This window comes from Podarcis muralis, chromosome 4 (genome assembly GCF_964188315.1).
Source record: "Podarcis muralis chromosome 4, rPodMur119.hap1.1, whole genome shotgun sequence".
NCBI lineage: Eukaryota > Metazoa > Chordata > Lepidosauria > Squamata > Lacertidae > Podarcis > Podarcis muralis.
In genome coordinates, this window is record NC_135658.1 from 9568276 (window position 1) to 9591778 (window position 23503).

General features: G+C 45.5%; 1 protein-coding gene across 1 annotated transcript in view; it reads left to right on the forward strand.

Moving 5' to 3' along the window:
* The first annotated feature begins 6772 nt into the window (after window positions 1–6772).
* Window positions 6773–23503, forward strand: part of UVRAG (UV radiation resistance associated) — an 87225-nt gene continuing 70494 nt past the window's right edge. Inside the window, exons 1-5 of the mRNA XM_028725886.2 lie at window positions 6773–7105; window positions 16636–16753; window positions 19479–19513; window positions 21311–21472; window positions 22449–22523. Coding sequence (XP_028581719.2) covers window positions 7028–7105; window positions 16636–16753; window positions 19479–19513; window positions 21311–21472; window positions 22449–22523 — 468 coding nt within the window. The 5' untranslated portion in view covers window positions 6773–7027. The remainder of the gene's footprint in view (window positions 7106–16635; window positions 16754–19478; window positions 19514–21310; window positions 21473–22448; window positions 22524–23503) is intronic.

Below are 23503 nucleotides of genomic sequence, written 5' to 3' on the forward strand. Positions count from 1 at the left end.
GCAACCAAAATGGTCAAAGGCCTGGAAACGATGCCTTATGAGGAACGGCTAAGGGAGCTGGGCATGTTTAGTCTGGAGAAGAGGAGGTTAAGGGGTGATATGATAGCCATGTTCAAATATATAAAAGGATGTCATATAGAGGAGGGAGAAAGGTTGTTTTCTGCTGCTCCAGAGAAGCGGACACGGAGCAATGGATCCAAACTACAAGAAAGAAGATTCCACCTAAACATTAGGAAGAACTTCCTGACAGTAAGAGCTGTTCGACAGTGGAATTTGCTGCCAAGGAGTGTGGTGGAGTCTCCTTCTTTGGAGGTCTTTAAGCAGAGGCTTGACAACCATATGTCAGGAGTGCTCTGATGGTGTTTCCTGCTTGGCAGGGGGTTGGACTCGATGGCCCTTGTGGTCTATCCCAACTCTATGATTCTATGATTCTAGAGAGAGGGCCTGACTTCATCAGAAGGTAAGTGCTGCAATGTTAAGGCAATTTCTGGCATCATGTGGAATGGACCTTCCAAGAAGATTGTTTTTGCAGGATAAGAAGGGAAGATGGGCCTGCTGGATCCAGCCACTGGCCCATCTAGCCCTGTTCTCACAGTGGCCAACCAGATGCCCCAACGAGAAGCCCACGGGCATGACCTGAGTGCAGAAGCAGATCTCCACCCCTGTGCAGCTGCTCTTCAGAAGCATGGTGCCTCTGTTTGGAGGCAGAACTTAACCATCATGGGCAAATAGGCATTGATAGCGTTCTCCACGAATTCGTCTCGTCCACTTTTGAAGTCATCCGAGCTGCAATCGATCGATCGATTCTATTTCTATGCCGCTTTTTATTCCGATAAATCCCAAACAAAAGATAAAAAAATAACAGAACAGAACATCACAAATACAGTGGACACTCGGGTTGCGAACGTGATCATTGCAGGATGCACGTTTGCAACTCGCAGCTTTCGCAACCTGCAGTGGCACGTCTGCACACGCGTAGGTTGTGATTTGGCGCTTCTGTGCATGCGCGACCTCCGAAACTCGGAAGTAACCCGTTCCAGTACTTCCGGGTTTCGGAGCGTCCGTAACCTGAAAAAAACTACCTGAAGTGTCTGTAACCCGAGGTATGACTGTACAGTGGTACCTCAGTTTACATACACTTCAGGTTACAGATGCTTCAGGTTACAGACTCTGCCAACCCAGAAATAGTACCTCGGGTTAAGAACTTTGCTTCAGGATGAGAACAGAAATCGTGCTCCGGCGGCAGCAGGAGGCCCCATTAGCTAAAGTGGTGCTTCAGGTTAAGAACAGTTTCAGGTTAAGAACAGACCTCGGGAACGAATTAAGTACGTAACCAGAGGTACCACTGTACAGCACAAATCGTATAGAATGCTTAACACATCATCAGTAAAACAATCCCAAATAAAACAATTACCATTTATGTAACCCCATTAACAAAGCAACTGAAAAATAAGCTAAACACAGTTACACCAAAATTTGTAGGATTCACAAAGCACGACAGCATTCATATCTATGAAACAACATTAACAAAATAGCAACAAGACAAAGCCCTGCTGAATTTGTACAGGTGTTCTCCCCTCCGCCATGACTCACAAACTTTCATTCTATTCAACGCATCAAAATACACCTGCACATCACCCTCTTGGCAGCAACTCCCTTCTGAGGGATCCTTACGATGGATGGTCAGCACAAAGACGCTCAAACACGGCTTTTTATTCAGATCAGTTTTTTACAAGGTCAGCAGCGTGTAGCTGAGGGAGAAAAGAGACTGCAAATGTGTTAGCCTGGGGAGCTCTCTGTGATTTAGTAGAAGGAGCTAAAACTGTGAGATGCATTTGCACTGAAGAAGACTGGCTTCTTAAATAAGAGAGACAACACAGTATAAGCAGCTGCTGCCCTCAGGTGGCTTGCTCCATGCAATGCCTCAACAGGAACTTTTATTCATTCATCAGATTTACCGGTACACATCAGTAAGGACAAGAAAAGGTTTTGCGGGTCTTACAATAGCATATTTATTACAGCATAAACCAGGGGTCAGCAAACTTTTTCAGCAGAGGGCCAGTCCACTGTCCCTCAGACCTTGTGGGGGGCTGGGCTATATTTTTTTTGGGGGGGGGGGATGAATGAATTCCTATGCCCCACAAATCACCCAGAGATGCATTTTAAATAAAAGGACACATTCTACTCACGTAAAAACACACTGATTCCCGGACCATCCGTGGGCCGGATTGAGAAGGCGATTGGGCCAGATCTGGCCCCCAGGCCTTAGTTTGCCTACCCATGACATAAACCTTTACTGACTTTGGTCTGCTTTTTCTAAGCATATGCCAATGAAAACTGGCTGCACCCTCAGAAATTTATATTCCATACACGGGACGGGGGGAGCTTTTCGGTCTCATGGCCACATTCCCTTCCACGTAATCTTACAGGGGCCACACTGGAGTGGGTGGCTCCAGAGGCAAAAGTGGACAAGCCATGAGTATTCATTTTAGCTGCTTCTTCTTCTTCTTCTTCTTCTTCTTCTTCTTCTTCTTCTTCTTCTTCTTCTTCTTATTATTATTATTATTATTATTATCGTAAAAAGGTAAAAAAGATAAAGTCCAGTCAAAGGTGACTATGGGGTTGCAGCACTCATCTTGCTTTCAGGCCGAGGGAGCTGGTGTTTGCCCACAGACAGCTTTTCGGGTCATGTGGCCAGCAGGACTAAACTGCTTCTGGCGCAACGGGACACTGTGACGGAAACCAGAGCGCATGGAAACACCGTTTACCTTCCCGCCACAGTGGTACCTATTTATCTACTTGCACTGGCATGCTTTCAAACTGCTAGGTTGGCAGGAGCTGGGACAGAGTGGGTCCAACGGTCAAGGAGGCGGTTTCTGCATGTGCTATAGAGGGAAGGGAGGGCAGGGTTAGAGCAAAGTGGGTGCGATGGGTCTGCTCTGCCCTGGGTGACACCTCTGAAGGGGGTGACAAAATGCTGTGCGGCAGTCAATGTCTGTAAGAGACACTGTGGGTTTGGCACACACAAGCTTCCTGCTGTCAAAACGGTTTGCCCGCCAACTCTCCCTCAGCTGTTGGTCGGCAGGCAGCCTGTCATGGTCCAGTTTACAGGCAGTCGAAGTCCCGGCGAAGGAAATCGGGACCGGGGGCAAGATGGTGGGGTGGGAGCAGGAACATGAGTCCAAATGCCAGGAAGCCAACAGTCCGAGGGTCAGTGAGTCAAGAAGCCAAACACAGCAAGGTAGGAAACGTGTTGCTGTGGCAAAGAGCCAAAGGGAAATGCTGACCTTATATCCCTTCCCGGCTCTTGCCACCAGGTGCTGTGAGTTACCAATCGGCCTCACCTGTGCGGCCGCGCCTTACCTCTCCAGAACAAACTTAGGAAGGCCCCAGTCCTGCGAAGCCCTACCGGTCACAGGGCCTGGCATCTGCACGCACTCCTGACACAGCCTCCTCATCGCAAGGCAAATGATCTCCGCCAAAGAGGTTCAACTACTCTGGCTCCCCACAAAAAGGTGAACTACTCTGGCTACCCCCCAAAAAATAAATAAATATGAGGGGCAGATGGGGCTTGTTCACCTGGGAAGGGAGCCCATCTAGGAGAAGGAAAGCTCTGATTCTAAACCACCTCTGCCCTGCTTGGGACCCCCCCTCCAAGTTTTTTTGCTTGGCTGGGGTGCATCCTTGAACCCTGATCATTTCTCTGGCTTGTCTGGATGGCGTATAGGGAGGAGTGTGTAGGATCAATCCAACTGTACAAAGGTAAAATGTACATGTGTGCCATTTTTGCCTTTGGCAAAGTCCATTGCTGCTATGTGGCCCTTGGATGATTGACCAGAAAGGAATGCAGTCCTCAGGCTGAAAAAAGTTCTGCACACCTGTTGTAGAAGATGCTGGCACATGAACCATTAACCTTGGAGCATCCCTCTTGGGGTGGGAGAGATGAGGATGTGCCAAAGTCCTCAGCACACATGGAGCCAGGATGCTGAAGGACAACATCATACCTCCAGAGAAATGCAGGTATGACCTTATTATTCCCTGACCTTATCCACCCCCTTCCGCCAGCTGCAACAGGCAGTAGAGCCGACAGGTAAATTTCCAGCTGAAGCTAATGGTGGGTTTTATTAGGTAGCTGGGGGAATATAATTACTGTATTTTTCGCTCTATAAGACGCACCAGACCATAAGACGCACCTAGTTTTTGGAGGAGGAAAACAAGAAGAAAAAAAATTCTGAATCCCAGAAGCCAGAACAGCAAGAGGGATCGCTGCGCAGCGAAAGCAGCGATCCCTCTTGCTGTTCTGGCTTCTGGGATAGCTGTGCAGCCTGCATTTGCTCCATAAGACGCACACACATTTCCCCTTACTTTTTAGGAGGGAAAAAGTGAGTCTTATAGAGCAAAAAATAAGGTAACTGTATTTTATCCCCCAGCGGACCATGTGTGGGAGCAAGAGAAAAACGCCTGCAAGCCTTTTGCAGAGTGCAGGGCTTTTGCAGACAGCAAGCGGCTCCCTTGCTAGGAGGATTGCGCTGAATCCCTCGCGTGAACTCAGAAGACATAAGCCTGCTAAGCTCTTACTCTCAGATGCTTGGAAGCCAAGTGATTAATGTGAACAAAAGACGTGAAAACAGACGCGTGCTGCTTGTTTCGACCTCCAAAGCACAAAATGGCTTGCCCTCCCACCTCCAGCTGCTTTGACTGCAGGCGCAGGATTCTCCAAAGGAGGAAAGAGCTGCTACGCTCATGCCTTGCTTGGGTTTGCTGCCGTGGGAAACAAGATGGTGCTGTAGATGGGCTTCTGGACCAATGCGCCAGATCTCCTCTTATGAAGGGCGGTTGCTGCTCTTATAGACCCAGGCTGGATGCCAGACACATCAAAGAAGCGTTTCGGTTAATCTAAGGTTACCAGATTTTTTTCAATGAATCTGGGGACACTTTTCAACTTCCTAATAAATAGATGGATTTTGTCAGGGGACTGATTTGTAAATCCAAGGACTATCCCCGGGAAACAGGGAAGTCTGGCCACCTTAGGTTAATCGTATTGCAAACTTTGTAAGAGAAACCAGGTTGGCAAAAACTGAACTCCACAGCGCCGCCTGGTGTCACAGTGTTAGAATGCATAAACAACACATACAAAGTGATTTTTCTTTGACCATGTAGCTGACACAGCCTCCTAAGGTTTTAACAGCAGTCTGAGAGGGAGTGGGAAACCAAGCGCATGTTTACCCCATAGAGTTCCATACTGAACACGGCTTCCCTGTTGCATAACTGTCTGTCAAGCAGCATGTAAAAGGGGCACAGGGAGCACGTGCCCTATTTTTGCAGGGCCCTCCTAGGAGGCCAAGCTAGAAAATAGGAACGACGACTACATGGAAGCTCCAGCTTCAGTCCCTGCCCATTAAAAACACATTCCAACATTAAAAACACATCGCAGAACATCGGTGATAAAAACATAATAAAAAAGCATGCTGATAAACCCGCTAAGTGTCCCAATTTTCCAGGGACAGTCCTGGATTTACAGAAGCCATTCCGGTTTCTGATTTCATCCCAGAATGTCCCGCTTTTCCTTAGGACGTCCCTATTTTCACTGGAGAAACGTTGAATGGTATGGAGTTATGCGCTCCTCGAGCCAAGGAGAAAAGTAACTATACAACTTTTAGAAGACATCTGAAGACAGCCCTATATAGAGTGTTTCTTTTTTGGGGGGAAATGTTTAATGTTTGATTATGCTTTTATATATGTTGGACGCTGCCCAGTGTGTCTGGGGGAACCAAATCAGATGGGAGGGATATAAATAATAAAATTATGGTTGTGGTTATGGTTATGGAATAGGACACCCCTATTTTCATCAGATAAATTTTGGAGGGTATATGCTGAGAGACAGCCTAATAATAAAATAGTCACCATAATACCATAATACCAGTCACCACCCACTCACTTTCATATGCATAAATAAAGAAATGTGGTACTGATAAAGAAATGTACTGTATAATAATAACACATGCAAATAATTCCAGTTACAGATGGGTAGCCGTGTTGGTCTGCCATAGTCAAAACAAAAAAAATTCCTTGCAGTAGCACCTTAAAGACCAACTAAGTTAGTTCTTGGTATGAGCTTTCGTGTGCATGCATCTGAAGAAGTGTGCATGCACACGAAAGCTCATACCAAGAACTAACTTAGTTGGTCTTTAAGGTGCTACTGCAAGGAATTTTTTTTGTTTTGACATGCAAATAATATTTATTGTCATGATTTTTAAACCCACAATTTATAAGTAGAGCTCCCTTTAAGAAGCAAACATGTTATTGCCCTAGCGCAATGCATTGTGGGCCATAGCATCCCTAAGGCCTTCCTCATTTGTTGCTATGGAGACGGCCTCCCTGCCCTGCTTTTGTCACGTGACAAAACATACAGCACGTGATACATCTTTCCCCGTCCCTCCTATTCCACCGCCCCCCCCCTCCACTCCAGTCCGGAACGCCGTTGGCTTAACCGTCTTTCACCACGTACCCCCGTCGTCCTATCGCGAACGGCTTCTTAAGGCTTCGGTCCCGCCCCTTCCCGAGCCCGCCGACCAATGAAGTTCGGGCTCTGACTTCGCGGCTCTCAGGGCTTTTTGACAGAGGCGGTGTTTCCCCCTTCAAAGCCCCACATACAAACAGCGGCGTCGCGGACGTCTGGTTGGATCGACGTTGCTGCGGGCCAATGAGAACGCGGCGTGGCGAGCCGGAGCCCCTCCCCTCCTCCCGCTGGAGCCAATCGGCGGGCGGCGTGCCTCCGTCGGCGTCTTCCTCCGCGGTTCCCTTCTCGCCCAGCGGTGCGGGGCAGGAACATGGCTCCGTGAGGGAACGAGCTGTCGGTCTCGGGCGGTTGAGGCGGCCGGTGAGGCGTCGGCGACCGTTCCTTCCCCCCCGCCGTCATCGTTAACCCTTCCGTGCCCGACGGTGGCGGCGAGGACCCTGAGGGAGGGGGCTCAATGCGCAGGCGCGAAGGCCGCTCCCGCCGGGACGCCCCCCGCGCCCCGCCAGCATGAGCCAGACCGCCGCCGTCCTCTCGCCCCCGGGCCCGGCCTCCCGCGCCCTGCAGGCGGAGCTGCCCTCTCAGCAGGTGGGTCGCCGCCTGGGGTGGGGAGGGAAGAGGGGGGTTGCGTGTCCCGCCCCCCCCTTCGTGGCATGTGCACCGGCCAGGAAGAGGTTAATGGGCCCCGGTTTGGGGAGAAGGGCTTAGCAGCCTTGCAAGTAAGCTGGCGAGAGCGACTCGCCCGCACGGAAAGCCAAGGTTGGCTGGGCTTCAGTCGGCAGAGCAGGAAAGTCTTCATCCCACAGCCTTGGGTTCAAACCCCGCTTTGGGCAATAGGTTCCTGCATTGCAGGGGTTTGGGGCTAGATGGCCCTCGGGATCCCTTCCAACTCTTGCAAATCTAGTGGTCCCAAGTAGTAAATTAGGGGTCAGCAAAGGTTTTCAGCAGGGGGCCGGTCCACTGTCCCACAGACCTTGTGGGGGCCGGACTATGTTTGAAGGGGGGGAAATGAACGAATTCCTATGCATTTTAAATAAAAGGACACATTCTACTCATGTAAAAACACGCTGATTCCTGGACTGTCCACGGGCCGGATTTAGAAGGAGATTGGGCCAGATTCAGCCCTTGGGCCTTAGTTTGCCTACCCATGTGCAGTGGTACCTCGGGTTACATACGCTTCAGGTTACAGGCTCTGCTAACCCAGAAATAGTGCTTCAGGTTAAGAACTTTGCTTCAGGATGAGAACAGAAATCGCGTGGCAGCAGCGATTAACCCGAGGTACCACTGTAGTAAATGGTGTGCAGCTCTTCCGTTGGAGATTAGTTTGTATTATCATTGTAGGGTGGAGAAAATAAGGCTGGTATGAATGGAGGCTGCACCTGCACCACGCATTTGTTGATACTGCTTCTGCTAACTTCTTTGTAGTCAAAAAAGCCACCCAGACTGGTTTGCGACAATCAGAAATAAGGCAATTCCTATCCTAAGGCTTGCAATCAAAAAGAGAACATGAAAAGAAAGCATTTAGAAGTGGAGGACCGGGGCGGAAAGTTAACGTAAAGTGTTCTCTATGACAAGGGGAGATGAGGCAAATTATATACGAAAACATTGTCTATGTATCCCACCCACCCCAGCTTCTGAAACATTGGGCAAAAATAGGGGAAGGGTGTAGCCTGCTAGTAGAACATCTGGTTTGCGTGTAGAAGTACCCAGTTTAAACCCATGGCAGAGCTGCTGCCAGTCAATGTGGACAACTTCTTGTTGTTGTTTAGCCGTGTCCGACTCTTCGTGACCCCATGGACAACTAGATGGACTCAATGGTCTCACTTGGTATGAGGAAGCTTCCTATTTTCATGTAGGGCTTCTTTGTTATTGAATACATTAAGGAGGTATTTTGCCTCACAATAGGTGGTTTGTTATGAAAATGCCATTTGTTTGGATGATGCATGTTCTTTTACCATCTTCAAGTGGCACATTTTTTTCTTAACCAAAATTACCTGATTATAAAGGAAATGAGAGGAGAGCAATTTTTTCTCCCTTTACTCTAACATTCTTCCTCCTCCCTCTTGTTTACTTGACGGATGTTTTTGTGAAGATCTTGTTGATGTGACTTGTGTGGTACTGTGAAGCTTGTTTGGAAAGGGACACGGAGCTTAAGCAAATCTGCAGTTCTTCTGTTTGATGGCTTACCTAAATATAGCATAGTGTGTTTGTAGCTTCAAAGCTCAGCTACTTTCAGCTATCTTTTTGAAGCTCTGCTTCAATCAATGGTGGAAGGGCTCGGTGATCAGTGCAGTTTCTCAACACCGTCCTCTTGACATGTATTCAGTTGGCAGACTAAAGATATCTTTTTTTTCCATTCTGTTGTTTGGAACATGCTTTGTGAAATAGAATCTGCCACTTGGTGCCTTCATGCACACTTTGAGAATGCATGTGTACCATTAAAAGTTTGCCAAGAGAGGAAGTAGATAGATGGTACCTCAGGTACAGACGCTTCAGGTTACAGACTCTGCTAACCCAGAAATAATAGTACCTCGGGTTAAGAACTTTGCCTCAGGATGAGAACAGAAATCGTGTGGCGGCAGCAGGAGGCCCCATTAACTAAAGTGATACCTCAGGTTAAGAACAGTTTCATGTTAAGAACGGACCTCCAGAACGAATTAAGTTCTTAACCCGAGGTACCACTGTACTGGTCAACTTACTCTGTGATTGATCCCACTTTCCTCCCTTACCTACTCCACAGTTGCAAGGATTTCATTTAAAGCTTGGGTGAGGAACCTGTTCCTCTCTAGGTTTTTCTGGATACCAGTGTCTTTCAGCCCTGGCCAGTGTTACATTGGTAAGGAGTGATGGAAGTTGCAGTCCAGTAACATCTGAAGGGCCCTGAGTTCCCTATCCCTGATTTAAAGGATTAGGCAGAGTCTCTGCTTTAAAGTCTGGCAAGTCAGGTGTATGTTAGCTGCTTGGGTTTTGCTTTCAGATGCAGCACCTCTAGTATCTCCCTGACCATTGCTTATTATTTATGAGCTCTATTTCTGTGGCAATCGGTCTCGAGTGACGATGGAGTTCACCTCTGGGGGTGAAACCACCAAAGCAGCACCAAAGTTAGTTCCCTGCAAGCCTGGGCATTATGTATGGAGGTCCTGGGCTGCCCAGATGACAAAGCCTACCTTGCTGATGTGGTCCAGAGCAGAGCAAGACGTTTGGCGTCAGCGAAACGTTGGGCCTCCTTCTGGCGCCACCCAACTGTCTTAGGGGCTTTACTCTGAATTTGTGTAGGGTTTACTCCTTAGCCTTTCCTTCTCCTGAAGATAACCTGCAAGGCAGCTAGCAGAGGATTAGGATAACAGTTTTCCTTCTTCTAGATAAGCTACCTTCCCAGGTTGACGAACCCCAGCTGCCCCTCATTTCCTTCTGCAGTGTGTGCAGAAACCACCTTCTTCACCCACCATTGGTCTTGTCTGCTCAATTTGTTGGAGTCTGTCTTCACATGCAGGGGAAGTCCCAAACTTGAAAGTTTGAGACCCATTGGCTTACCCTCACTTGGTTTAGCGGGCCAGTCGAAGCCGTTTCTTGGGTGTGGCATGCTGGAAGTCACAGGTGAGAGCTGAGTGCTGGGTGGAGGGACCAAAGGTGGACAAGCCACCCCAGAAGGAGCCCAACATGTCCCCCACCAGTGGCACTACCCCTCCTTCAACACCCCACTCAGTAGCTGCTTGGTTAATATCTAGTTCTAACAATTAAGAACAAGCTGGAATTTCTGGGGCAGGAAATAGTTATAAACAGCATAAAGAATCGAGAATAATATAACGTCCCCAATTAGCTATTAGCATATTAACCTTGATGTTCACTTGGATTACATTTTGTTTACACTGCCAAGCAACAAACATTATTATAAGCAGTGAAGCATTAAATGTGTCTTTATATTAAAATGAATGTGAACTTCTGAATCTTAGGAGGTAATGAGGTTCTTACAGATCTTTGTTTTCCTATTGGCTGGGACTAGGCAGCCTAGTAGAACAAATCATCCCTATAGCTGGAATTCCCCTTGGAAGGATTTCAGTAAAAATGTTGGGAGCAGTCACGCTGCTGTCAGTTGATCTCTCAGAAGTTGCAGAGCTGCTTTCGGATGCTTGTTCGACAGATGTCATGCATTTCTACTTAAAAGTAACCCATTCCACGGCTGCTTTCCCTTAGTTCTGGTTGAAGTGATCACAAGTCTTTGCCATCAAATGTAGTTAGAGCACAAGATGGATCTCTAAGGTTTGTTCACACATTCATCTTCACGTGTGGTAGCCATGCTATAATCAGCCAGCCCATGCTAACTTGGTTCTGAGAACGCTTAAGACTCCTACATTTTATGCTCTGCTGTACAAACTGAACACAAGTACTTATACAGTGATTGCAACACCACTATACTACACACAACGCTGAGATATGCTGACTTCAAAGGCAGATACAACAGTGTAAATATACAACAGTGTAAATATTTGAGATCTCTATCAGCTGCAACTATGGACCATGAGTAGTTCCTGCACTCAAGCAAGTTAGCTTTCTGCACTGCCTCAACATTTCAAACTGATATCTGAAAGGGAAAGTATTGCCTGTTATGTAAAAACCAGTACAGGTAATGTGAAATAGAATACGGCTTGCATTAGAGCTACTTACCTTTGGTTTTTGGTTGTTTTCCAGTTGTGGATGGAACATGGTTTCTTGCATGTGGCAATGGATTTCATGTCCTGAGTATCTGTGGGGGTTACATGACTGTCTGTTATAGAACTAGACATCTCTAAATTGATGTAGGCATAACTTTTGTGATTTTCTGCAGATATTGTTGTGGCTATTCAAGGATTGCAAAATCCTTTGGCATAGGCGTTCTATTCTTGGGGTCAGCAGGTTGGAGCAGGAAACTGTGGTTGTCTGCTTAACATGGTAGTTAGGGCTTTTTATTTCTTGGTTGTTGTTTGTTGTTTTCCAAGAAGCCCATTTTAAAACAGGGTAGAACTTTTACCTGTTAAGTCCTCCTTTTTGTCTGTTCCTTGTTGGATAACAAGACTTTCAAGATGCCATGTTGAAAGTGTTGGTGTACATGGAAGAGTATAGTAAACTTCGCATACTTGTATCTAGGGAGCTTTCATATCCCTTTATTTTTTCTGTTAACAGGAAATGAGATTTCATTCTAAATGCCTTCTGCTTGGCTGGAAATCGGCCAGTTTACTTACTTAACTTTTGAGTCCTGTAAATTTCTTCAAGCCATTAGCAGGTTATGGACCAGAGGAGGTTTGTTTAAAAACTTAGCTTGTAGCTATGCCTGGAGCAAAGCACATTGACAGTTGTCCCAAACCTCACAATTGTACGATATTCAGACTTGCAGACTTGTTTTGTTTTGTTTTCTGGTGTTTGTGAGGACAGCTGTCAAACTACATTGTAGGCCACAGAGAAAATTGTGTGGTTTGGCATCTGGGCAAGGGGCTGTTTTTGACACAGGAAGATGTGGGAGGCTTTTGGAATCTGTGGAATATATGAATAAACTCGTAGCTTTCTGCTAAAGCAGCTTTCCTAATTTTTCTATGAGTAGAAAGTAGGTATGATGTCCATACGTACCACTTTCATTTCCCTGCTAAGGTCTTTGCTTTAACCTTGGCAGATGGACAGGGTACAAATAAATTATTATTATTATTATTATTATTATTAACGTCACTAATATTTGCATGTGGAAAATGTGCAGCACAATCCTAGGCATGCTTCTACTGAAGTAGGCCCCACTTATTTAGGGTTGCATTTTGCGATAGTTCCTGCAACTTGGAGTTAGCATTTTTTAAAGCAAAAAGTGGACATTGCCGCCTTTCTGGGGAGAGGGTTCTGGCATTCCTAGTTTAGAATTGCAGCATCTTCTGTGTGTTGAACTCTCCTGCCAGTTGGGGCTTATTTGTACTTCTGTTCCTCTGGTCTGTTAAGATCCCCAGGATTTTGAAAGAAATAGTTGGGGCCGTGTTAGAAACTCAGATACATCAGCTAGGTGCCAAATACCTCCTTAAGCCAGGGTTACAGTCGCCAAAACGGAATGCTTAGTTGCCATTTTGGGGCCAGACAGCTCGAAAGTTGTATTTTTCAATTCGACTTTTTAGTGCCCGAAATTCATTCTGATTGTGCAGATAAAATATAATGGATAGAATTCTGCAGGATGTGTTGCTAGTGTGTGAAAACAGTCAAGAGCCATGCACCTTCACATGGTGGAGACATCAGGTGCCATCCTGTCACCTGGGCATCTTCACTTGGTTGCAGGTTGCCGATAAAAGGTAAAGGTAAAGGACCCCTGACAGTTATGTCCAGTCGCAAACCACTCTGGGGTTGCGGCACTCATCTTGCTTTACTGGCCGAGGGAGCCAACATTTGTCAGCAGACAGTTTTTCGGGTCATGTGGCCAGCACGACTAAGCCGCTTGTGGCGAACCAGAGCAGCGCATGGAAACACCATTTACCTTCCCGCCAGAGCGGTACCTATTTATCTACTTGCACTTTGACGTGCTTTCGAACTGCTAGGTTGGCAGGAACTGGGACTGTACAAGGGGAGCTCACCCCGTTGCGGGGATTCGAACCGCCAACCTTCTGATCAGCAAGCCCTAGGCTCAGTGGTTTAGACCACAGTGCCACCCGCATCCCAAGTTGCTGATAGGTAAAGGCAAAGGTACCCCTGCCCGTACGGGCCAGTCGTGTCCGACTCTGGGGTTGTGCGCCCATCTCACTTAAGAGGCCGGGGGCCAGCGCTGTCCGAGGACACTTCCGGGTCACGTGGCCAGCGTGACAAGCTGCATCTGGCGAGCCAGCGCAGCACACGGAAACGCCGTTTACCTTCCCGCTAGTAAGCGGTCCCTATTTATCTACTTGCACCCGGGGGTGCTTTCGAACTGCTAGGTTGGCAGGTGCTGGGACCGAACGACGGGAGCGCACCCTGCTGCGGGGATTCGAACCGCCAACCTGACGATCGGCAAGTCCTAGGCGCTGAGGTTTTACCCACAGCGCCACCCGCGTCCCTTAAGTTGCTGATAGTCAGGTGCAAAATCCCCCTAGCGAATTCTGAATGCTGAGTTGGAGTAGACTTTGCCGGTTTCCTTACTTCTTTCTCCAGGGGAGAAAGCAAATGCTCCAACATGACTCTCTGATACTGCAGCAGTCAACACATTTGACACTAGTATGAGGCACAATTCATGAGGAAAAATGAATAGAAGGCGTTGGCTACTATGATGAGAACTTTGATTGTTAATTCACCCGAAATGTACTGCACTTTTATCAGCAACACCTATACAAAGTAACAGTTACAGTTTTTCAAAGCTACATTATAAACTTTCATTTACCTCTACAAAGCCGCAAAGAAAGTTCAACAAGAATGTTTAGTAGCACAATAATAAGTGTCATTTAAACTAAAGCTATTTTCAGTTGGTCTAGACAGTTGTCCTTAATTCCAGGAAATAAGTTCTGCAACTCTGCAGGATTAAGTGGTAAAACTGGGTGGCATGATTTTTGCCTTTCTTATGTAGTGACTACGAAGACATTTTGGCACAACATAAAAGCACGAGAGGGAGCTTAGCATCGTGGCCTAGGAATTCTTTGTGATTGCAATAGGGAAACCTCTGTGCCTTTAGGAATGGGGACTTTGTGTGCCAGTGAGAAGCAGGTTCCCTGAGTTTGGTTGGTGCCTCCTTCCTTTCAGATAGTGTTTAATCAAGAGGTGCTGGGGTTGAGCTTAGCTGGAAGTCATAACCTTCAGCAACCTGGGTACCAGTTGGTGTACTGTACTTCTGCATGCTTGAATCCCTAGAGGATCTAAATATTCAAATTGTGTTGCCTTAAAAGTTGTGGGGTTGGAAACTTGTTTTTGACAACTTAAACTTTTTTGAACAGTGATTGAGGTCTTCAAACAAACAAGGAGGTAGGCTGTAGCAGTGCTGTCCAGGCTTTGTTGGTAAATCTGCTCTATAATTCTCATGTCCAAACCTTCTCTAACTAATTTAGAAAAATCACACAAAGAGATTAAGGGTAAAATACCAAATTCTCAGCATGCATCGTATATTAGAAATATTCTAATAGGCAATAAAATTAATCAGGAGTATGAAGCATAATGAAATTAATACACGCAGAGGAGGACCAGTTGAGAATATTAATATCCATGGCAACACTGGCTAATTCGTTTTTCTTCAGATGCAATCACATTTTGCACATCAAACAGAAGACAGGACAGATAAGGTTCCATAATAATTGCAGCTAAACCATGCTGTACTACTTAGCTATTTGATAACCACACTTTGTGCCCTGTAGAATTTCACCATGCGTTGTTCCAGTCAGACTTCAGATTCAGGCACATTGCATGGTGCTAGTTGTCAGAGTGGTAGGGAAAGCTTGTCAACCAGTAACTTGGGCAGCTTAAAGATGTCAGTCTGTGGTGTGGTGTTAGTCATGGATCAGTTGCAGGCTCAGATATTCTCCAGGCTTCCCTTGTCCAGCATCCGCATCCATCCAGTGCAAAAAGAGTTTTTTCTATTGATAGCCTCTGCATTTTACAGATGATGGAACATTGTGTTTACTACGGCTGAATTACAAAGAAAGTGCTCCTTCTTAACTTTTCAGCTTCAGGTCCTCGTAGCCTGCCAAATGGTGACTCTAGTGTAATATGAACAATACAGGGGAAATGCCTGGAAGAATCTGATACTTCAAGGCACAAATTGCCAAAGAAGATACCCCAGAAGCTTCTCCAGCACTTATTTTGTAAGCCTATATGTTGCTTCTGGAATCCTCTTCATGAGATTATAGGAGTTCTGAGTTCACCCTCTACAGATTGTACACCCCACCAGCTCTCTGAAGCTGGGTAATCCCCCTTCTGTTATTCTGGAACACTTAGTTGAAACCTGGTGGTGGAAAGTGAGGACAGAGTAGTTCAGGAAATGGTTTGAGGAAGTGGCAACCCTTGAAAGGAGAGCCTTGAAGCGTAGGTAGGGGATAAGCTTGAGGGGCTGAAAGGGTTTGCACTGCTTATGTGAGGTTCCTCCAGGCAAAAGTCAAAAGAGAAATGGGTCTCTGTTACTTGTAGGTCACCAGTTGAGCACATATTTAGACAATGGCCAGAGACCGCAGAGAGAAAAGGCATTCCTATCCATATTGTGCTTCTCATTTGTGTGCAGCATCTTTCAGATCATACCAGGTGTGCAGGGATGTGTGTGAAACACGAATCTTTCCCTACCACTGTGGAAAGTAACACAACAGCTGAAGGAGGTAGGGGAAAGTGACTGTGGTACAGTGCTGTTGAAAAAAAGCTGTTAATTCTTCTTAGGGCTCAACCAGACTTCCTTCTGTGCTGTGTTTCTAGGCACAAGTCCAAGTGGGATTTTTTTGCTGTTGTTCTCCCGGTGCTTTCTCTGGGAAAACCCATGTTATACTGCTGATTCAGAAGAAACGGCATTCAAATTTTCCATAGACTGCTGTTATCATGGTAAAACACTGAGTTTTCCTGGGAAGGGTGGTGCAAATAGAAGTCTGGACGAGCCCCTACTCTGCAATATCCTGGTGGTTCCGTCCTTGTGTACATAGAAAACAGAGACAAAATGGTTCTTCTGCTCTTTGGCTTACTTCAGCTTCAGTGTTGGTTTGTGAGATGCACCCAGTTTTCAGTAAATGTTTTCAGTAAATGTGCAGCAAGTCAAGTCCACTGGGGCTGAGAGTGCCGCTCTGATAATTGGCACAATGCTCTAGTCTAGGGTTAGCCAGTGTGGTGCCCCTCTGATGTTGCCTCACTACAACTCGCATCATTTCTGGCCCTGATGTTTGGCAACAGTTGGGTATGGTTGGTGGCACTCTTGAGGAACCCTAAGAAATTTCAAAACCTGTGAGAAGTTGAAATCCTGTGCTTCAATACTTTAAGGGAAAATTAGAGATCAAAGAAGTGTACGGTGCTGTGAAACATGCTGAATAAAATTACGTTTTACTTTGATTAAAATGCATTTTTTACATGTTGAATGAATTGCGTAACAAAGACTCTCCTAATTTTGTTATAATGTATGTTGTGCATTTTCATCACCATGCTTATGTTGCCACTTCCATTCTTAAAAATTTGTTAATGTTTCTTTGCAGCGGCGTCTTCGTCACCTGCGGAACATAGCAGCACGGAACATTGTTAATAGGAATGGCTATCGTCTCCTGGACACCTACTTCACTCTTCACTTGTGTAATAATGCAAAGATATGTAAAGGTACATGCAAGCCAATTCCCGTAATTTCTCTCTCCCTTTCTTTGTCCTTATATGATCTAATCCCAGTTTTCCAAACTTTTCATGTTGGTGGCGCACTTTTTAGACATGCATCATTTTGCGACACAGTAATTTAGTTTTACTAACAAGCCGGAGGTTAAACTAACCCCTTATAAGAGCGTTCGCATGACACACCTACACACTGCAGCTGACACGCTAACGTGTCGTGACACACAGTTTGGAAAGCTCTGCTCTAGGTTAATGCTTAGGCTGAAACTAGATAGCCTGGTAATGTCTGCTGGTGCAAATCAGTCCACGTGACATGATTGCAGCATGAATTGCACCTTGCAAGGGGCAAGCAAGGAAGTAAAAGAGGGAAAACCACAGTTGGAAAACAATACTTTGTCTATCACAGGCCAGGGGAAAACAGGAGAAGGATGTTTGGGGTGGCTGGTTTCAGCATCTCTTGTTCCTTATCTCTTGTTCAGTTTTGGCTTGACATTTATGGACCACCCAGTGACTTCTTGGCAGAGCTAGTGTTTGAATCTTGGTCTCACAAGGCCAAATCTGATTCAAAGAAGGAGGGAAAATAAGTCTCGCTATGTGTGTGTATGTGTTCATAGGGAGTCTGGGCTAGAGAAAGTATAGGAAGTGTTGAATCCTGATCAGTGAGGTTTTAGACTTTCCTAGTCTTTGAAAGAGAAACTTTTTAAAAACTGAAATCCTTCAGATTCTGCTCTGATTGAATTCTGTACTTTGCAACCCAAGTCCGTTTTACTAATCCCCAAGAAACCTTATAGCTTGATCGCTCTCAACAGCCACAGTAGTAGCTACAAAAGGATTAACAGATGTCCTTTTACCGCTTAGTGTACGATGTCTTTGGATGTTTACATCTTCTGTTTCTGTGCTCTGATCTTCCTGCCTCTGTATACTGGCAAGTAGATGAAAGTTCATCAAGCTGTTGCAGGCAGCTGCAATTCGCTTTCCTGGCTGCTGTGGACACAAAGAATTTATGCCGTGCCACCCCTGTGCCTCTGACCTGTCCCCAGACTCTGCCCAGTCTTTCTTAATATTTTTCTAAGGTGCTTATCTCCATGGTAGCTAAGCTTTGAACTACCATTAAGAATCCAGAATATGACCTGAGTGCTTGTGTTCATAGTCTTTGCCGCTGGATTCTGTGGCAGGATTGAGGACTAAGTATTCCCACTCACACCACCTCTCACACTGAAGAACCGAAAGATAAGGGACTGGAGCTGCTGAGGCAGTAACCCTAGCAGTTTGTCCTTTTAAAGAGACTCTTCCTGAACAATCTTTTCAATTCAGGGTGGAGGAGCTACTTTTTTCAAAGCCTCAAAAATGATACTGAAGTGAAGCTAGGAAATTATTCCAGGGATTGTTCCTCTTGGAATGCTTACTTTAAGCAGTATTTGTAGAATATGTTGCAATGTCATCGTTTGACATTTTTGATAAATTTGATTCCCCCCTTCCTAAAATACAATAATGTAGCATGCTTATATTTGGAGCTGAAAAGATTCTGTTTCTGCACATGGAAAATGTAAACGTTTTGCTCAGAAAAAGTAGAAACAGTGTACGTTTCGCATAGTAGTGTCAGGCTCACTTGTTTCATTATAAACTCCCATTTTTATATTTATTTTTGCAGATTTTTCCATCCCCCCAAGTAGGCATGTGGTAAAATAGTATGGTGTAGAGTGTTGGACCTGAAAGATCATATCTTGGCCATGCACTCACTCTAACTTCTGGTTCCTTAGAGAACAATCCTATGCTGCTCATTACGATGGCTTTATATTACCTCCAGCATCGGAGACAGTATACTCCTGAATACATAGCTGGCGTGCACAAGCGGGAGACATCTGTTGCCCTTTTTCGTGGCCACTGTGAGAACAGAATGCTGGACTAGAGAGGCCTCTGGTCTCATTCAGCAGAACTGCCCTTATCCATATTTACTCTTAACACAGTCCCACTGTGTTAAATGGGCATTTCTCCTAGGTAAATGTGTATAGGTTTGCAGGTTTAATCTGTTTCCTCACATTACAAAAGAAGAATGTGACAAAAGCAGGTAGGGGTTTTTGTTCCTAGTAGCCAAATAATTTTAGCTTAAACTAACGTCTGGCTCAAGCAAATGAACATTCTTCTTTGAGGCACTGCCTGCCTTCTGGAGTAAAAGCCAAGCAACTGTTCTGCAGTAGTATTTAAGTTTGCAGTTCAGTAGACCTAGAATGAACCTAATTCCAGTGCTCTGTGCCTGCATGCCTAATTTTTTTATTTTAAACCTAGGCATTTGCAGCTCCTGAAATATATTTGTAAAAGCGGACTCTCACTTAGGCTGCTAGTGCCCCCTTCCCCGTCCACATTGAATCCTGCAGGTTTGTCTATTTACACTGTGTTCAGCCTGCCATTTCCTTTCGCTTTTTGGTGCCATCATAATGTGGCAGTGATGGATTTTCTGACCGCCTGTTTCCTATTCCCCTGGCACCATGTTCCCCTTGTTCATAGTCAGGGCAGCTTATTTTCCATAAGGGTCATTCATTATTATTTTGAACGAATCCTTATTAAGTTTCTCCCTAGAATAAAATAATTTTTTTGGTATGTGAGTTACCTTTCATACAAATTTAAAAATATTTTTTCCATAGCGTAAGTATCTGCTCTGTATCCCAGACCTGCACAGTCTGATCTCTAATGTTCTCTTTAATTTTGTTTCCTTTTCTAGAATTTTATAAGAGTGAAGTGATAAAGAATTCTCTGGTAAGTTGCCTTCACTATGAGGCTTCAGCAAAGTTCCAGATTAATCTTTTCTCCAAAATGTCTAGATATTTGAGTGAAACATTGTTCAAACTGTCTCAATGTTTCCATTTGGCATTATGTGCAAGTTGGCAAGCTGCGTGCGTCGCTGCGTTAAACCGGAGACTGGCATTAGTTTTTTTAGGGCAGCTGAACGAGGCTTTGTTTCCTGTCATGTAAACACAGAGCTGCTTCTGGTCAGAGTTTAAAACACTGTTAAAACATGGAATAAATGTTTGGTGACTGTGCATGCTCTGGCAGTCTCTTCTCTTAGCTGGCCTTATATTTTCCTTTATAGCATAAATATCAGTGATGTCAAAGGATTGATAGGCCCTGTTCACCAATTGGAGTGTCCCACCAAGAGTGGGGGAACCCAGGATCCTGCCTACCTGCCAATCACATCCAATTCACCACCTATACAGTCATACCTTGGGTTACAAATGCTGTGGGTTGCACGTTTTCGGGTTGCGGACCGCACCAAACCCGGAAGTACCGGAACGTGTTACTTCCGGGTTTTGGCGCTCACACACAAACACAAAATGACGTCACGTGCATGCGCAGAAGCACCAAATCACGTCATGCATGTGCGCAGAGGGTTGTGAACACTGCGGGTTGCGAATGTGCCTCCCGCACACATCACGTTTGCAACCCGAGGTATGACTGTATTCAGGGGAAAAACCAAAACAAACACAAAATACCATATTTTTCGCTCCACAAGACACACTTTTTTCTTCCTAAAAAGTAAGGGGAAATGTCTGTGCGTCTTATAGAGCGATTGTGTGGTCCCTGGAGCTGAATTGCCCAGGGGTGAAAAGCAGATTGTGCTTTTTTCTTCTTTTTCTTTTTCTTTCTTTTTTTTTTTGAAAGATGGAAGTGGGTGTTGAAACAAAGCCGCTGATCGGCAAGCAATCGGGAGCGAGATGAGGGATGCTAGCAATAAAGGAGGTTGCCTGGGAGGGAGGAGGTAAAACCCTATGGATCCTCAGGATTTTTACATTGGGTCACCCCAAATTCACCATCAGATCACATAGCATGTCCATGGCTACAGCCTGCACAAAAAACACACACGCATCCACTGTTTCGTGGGGCCGCAATGGCGCAAAAACGTGGTTACGAAGCACGGATCCACATGGATCCTCAGGATTTTTGCATTGGGCTACCCCAAACTCACCGTCAAATCATATATCATGTCTGTGGCCACAGCATGAACCACAAAAATCATACATCCACTGTTTTCATTCATTTCATTTTTTTTTCCTTGTTTGCCTCCTCTAAAAACTAGGTGCGTCTTATGGAGCGAAAAATATGGTAGGCTCCAGAGAAGAGAAGCAAGCAAGCAAGCACTCAAACACACACACACACACACAGTTCCCTTCCTTCTTTTTCTGGGGTTGTTTGTTGCTGCCTTCCCTTCCCCTCCTTCCCATCTATCCTCTCCTCTTCAGCCACCTTAATCTGTTCCTTTCAGAGCATTTTCCCTCCCAGTTCGCTTTCTCCTCTAGGGCCTATCTTACTGTAGAAAACTAGAGAGTTGTGTGTGTGTGTGTGGAGTGCAGAAACTTCATGGGCATTGGAAACTTTCATAGGCACCGTTGCACGGCTGTGTTGGGGCTGCCAGATAGAGCACATTCTTTTAAAAGCATTGGACTAAATGAATCAACGGTCTGTCTGTATTGGTATAAGGCAGCTTAATGCATGGTCAGGTAAAACCTTGAACATTTTCAGGATACTGTAGCTGTCTCTCTCGTTTCGCAACAACAGAATCCAACATGGCGAAGTCTTGACTTTGGTCTTATGCCCGATCGCCTCGATACATCCGTTTCCTGCTTTGTGGTGAGGATATGGGGCGGCAAGAATGACACCCATCAGCTGCTGATAGAGTGGAAGGTCAATCTCGATGGACTCAGATATGTGGGCCAGCAGGTAAAATAAAAACATGCTGCTTTTACCATGGGTTGGCTAGTTTCAGCAGACATCTGTTCTTGTTGGGCTATCTCAACAGATCTCCTAAGTATCATTTTAAGGACAAAGTTAATAAATGCCGGACAAAATTGTAATGGGACAGTGAGATTCTGTTGCTCATCTTGACAACTGACGCTCCGCACTGGTGAATGGTCGACTTAATCATGGTTCAGTAATTTTACACTTTGCCAGGTTTCAAAAGAATAGCCTTCATGTTTACTGCAGTGCTTTGTATCTTCTTCTTTTTTAAAAAAGAATAATACTTTATTTAGAATTCAACAACAACAAAGGAAAAAAACACAGTAACTGCTACATCAATTCATTACAATCAACCAATTTTAACAATATATAAATAGTAATAGAAAAATTACACATCACTTTTAACTTACTGAAGTTTTCATATTACACTTTTATCTCTTTATCTCTTTCTTAAATCAAAGAGAGAAAGACCAAGAAAGGAGGCAGAAAAAAGAAAAAAGAGGAAGAAGAAGGGGGGGAAGTGGGAGAAAGGAAAAAGAAAACATAGTAGAAATAATAACACAATGAGTCTAATCGGAAGTCAAATGTGTTTATTTTGTTTCATTTTGTATTGTCTTTTTAGACTAACCTTTTTAGTTTTGTTTTTTGGATTTAACCTTTGTGAAGTAGGCTCGGACCCAGGAAAACTTAGGCTGCAGTTTTTATTTCTTTTTAGTCTTTTAAGTTGCCACAATACTTGCTTCTGTGTTTGCATTTTGTGACATTTGGTCCGGGAAGTGAATGCCTGGGACCATATACCACATTCCTCTCCTCTCTGTTGGGCAGATGGTGACCTTGGATAATTGAAGGAAGTCTGTAAACTGATTATTCCTGTAATGAATGTTACCTTAACTGCTAGGAGAACTAATGAAATTCAAAATCAAGTTCACTGAATCTATGGCACTGTTTTAATTAACAGATACATGCTCGTAGCCCAAATGAAATTATTTTTGGGCTGAACGATGGCTATTATGGAGCCTCATACGAACAAAAGGTAAGGATACATATATTGCATATGTCATTGGTGTTGTATATAGGCTTCAATTTTTCACATGGGTGCTACATCTAAGCCACAGATTGGAATCTACATAGTAATCCCTCTAGGGAAGACCACCTCAGTTACCATTAAGAAATACCATATTTTGCGCCCTATAGGGCGCACCGGCCCATAGGGCACACTTATTTTTTTTTTTTTTGGGGGGGGGAATAAAGAAAAAAAAATTATCCCCCCCCCGAGCCCCAAAGAACAAAGAAGCCATGACAGTGAGCAGGATGGATCCCGCTAGCTGTCCTGGCTTCATTTTTAGCCTCAGGGCTGGGGGTCCGGGACCGAAGGCGAGATTGCGCAACCTCGCCATCGCTCCCAGAGCTTGTGGGGCTGGGGGCGGGGGAAGCCCAAGCTTTCCCCGACCCCAGCCCCCAGAACGGGTCCGGGAGCGATGGCGAGGTTGGGCAACCTCACCAACGCTCCCGGAGCTTGTGGGGCTGGGGGCGGGTGAAGCCCGAGCTTCCCCCGACCCCAGCCCCCAGAACAGGCTGCTATCCGCAAGCCTTGGGAGCCCGGCGGGAAGTCGTGCCGGCCTCCCAAGGCTTGTGGAGAGCTGCCCGAAGCCTGGGGTGCGCCCTGCTGCGATCCCCGGGTTTCGGGATAGCTTCCTGAAGCCTGCATTCGCCCCATAGGACGCACACACATTTCCCCTTCATTTTGGGAGGGGGGAAAGTGCGTCCTATAGGGCGAAAAATACAGTAAGTCTGGTGGTTAGGCATGAATATAGCACGCCTCTCTCGGTGACAGCTCAGAGAGCTGAATACCGTATTGGCCTGAATATAAGCCTCACTTTCCCCCCAAAATCCGACCGTGAAAAGTTAAAGTGTGGCTTAAATTCGTGACCTTACAAAAACTGGCTTTTACGATATCACTGCTGAAACAGACATACGGTAAAACGGAACGGGTGTGAGTGCCTGCGGAATTTT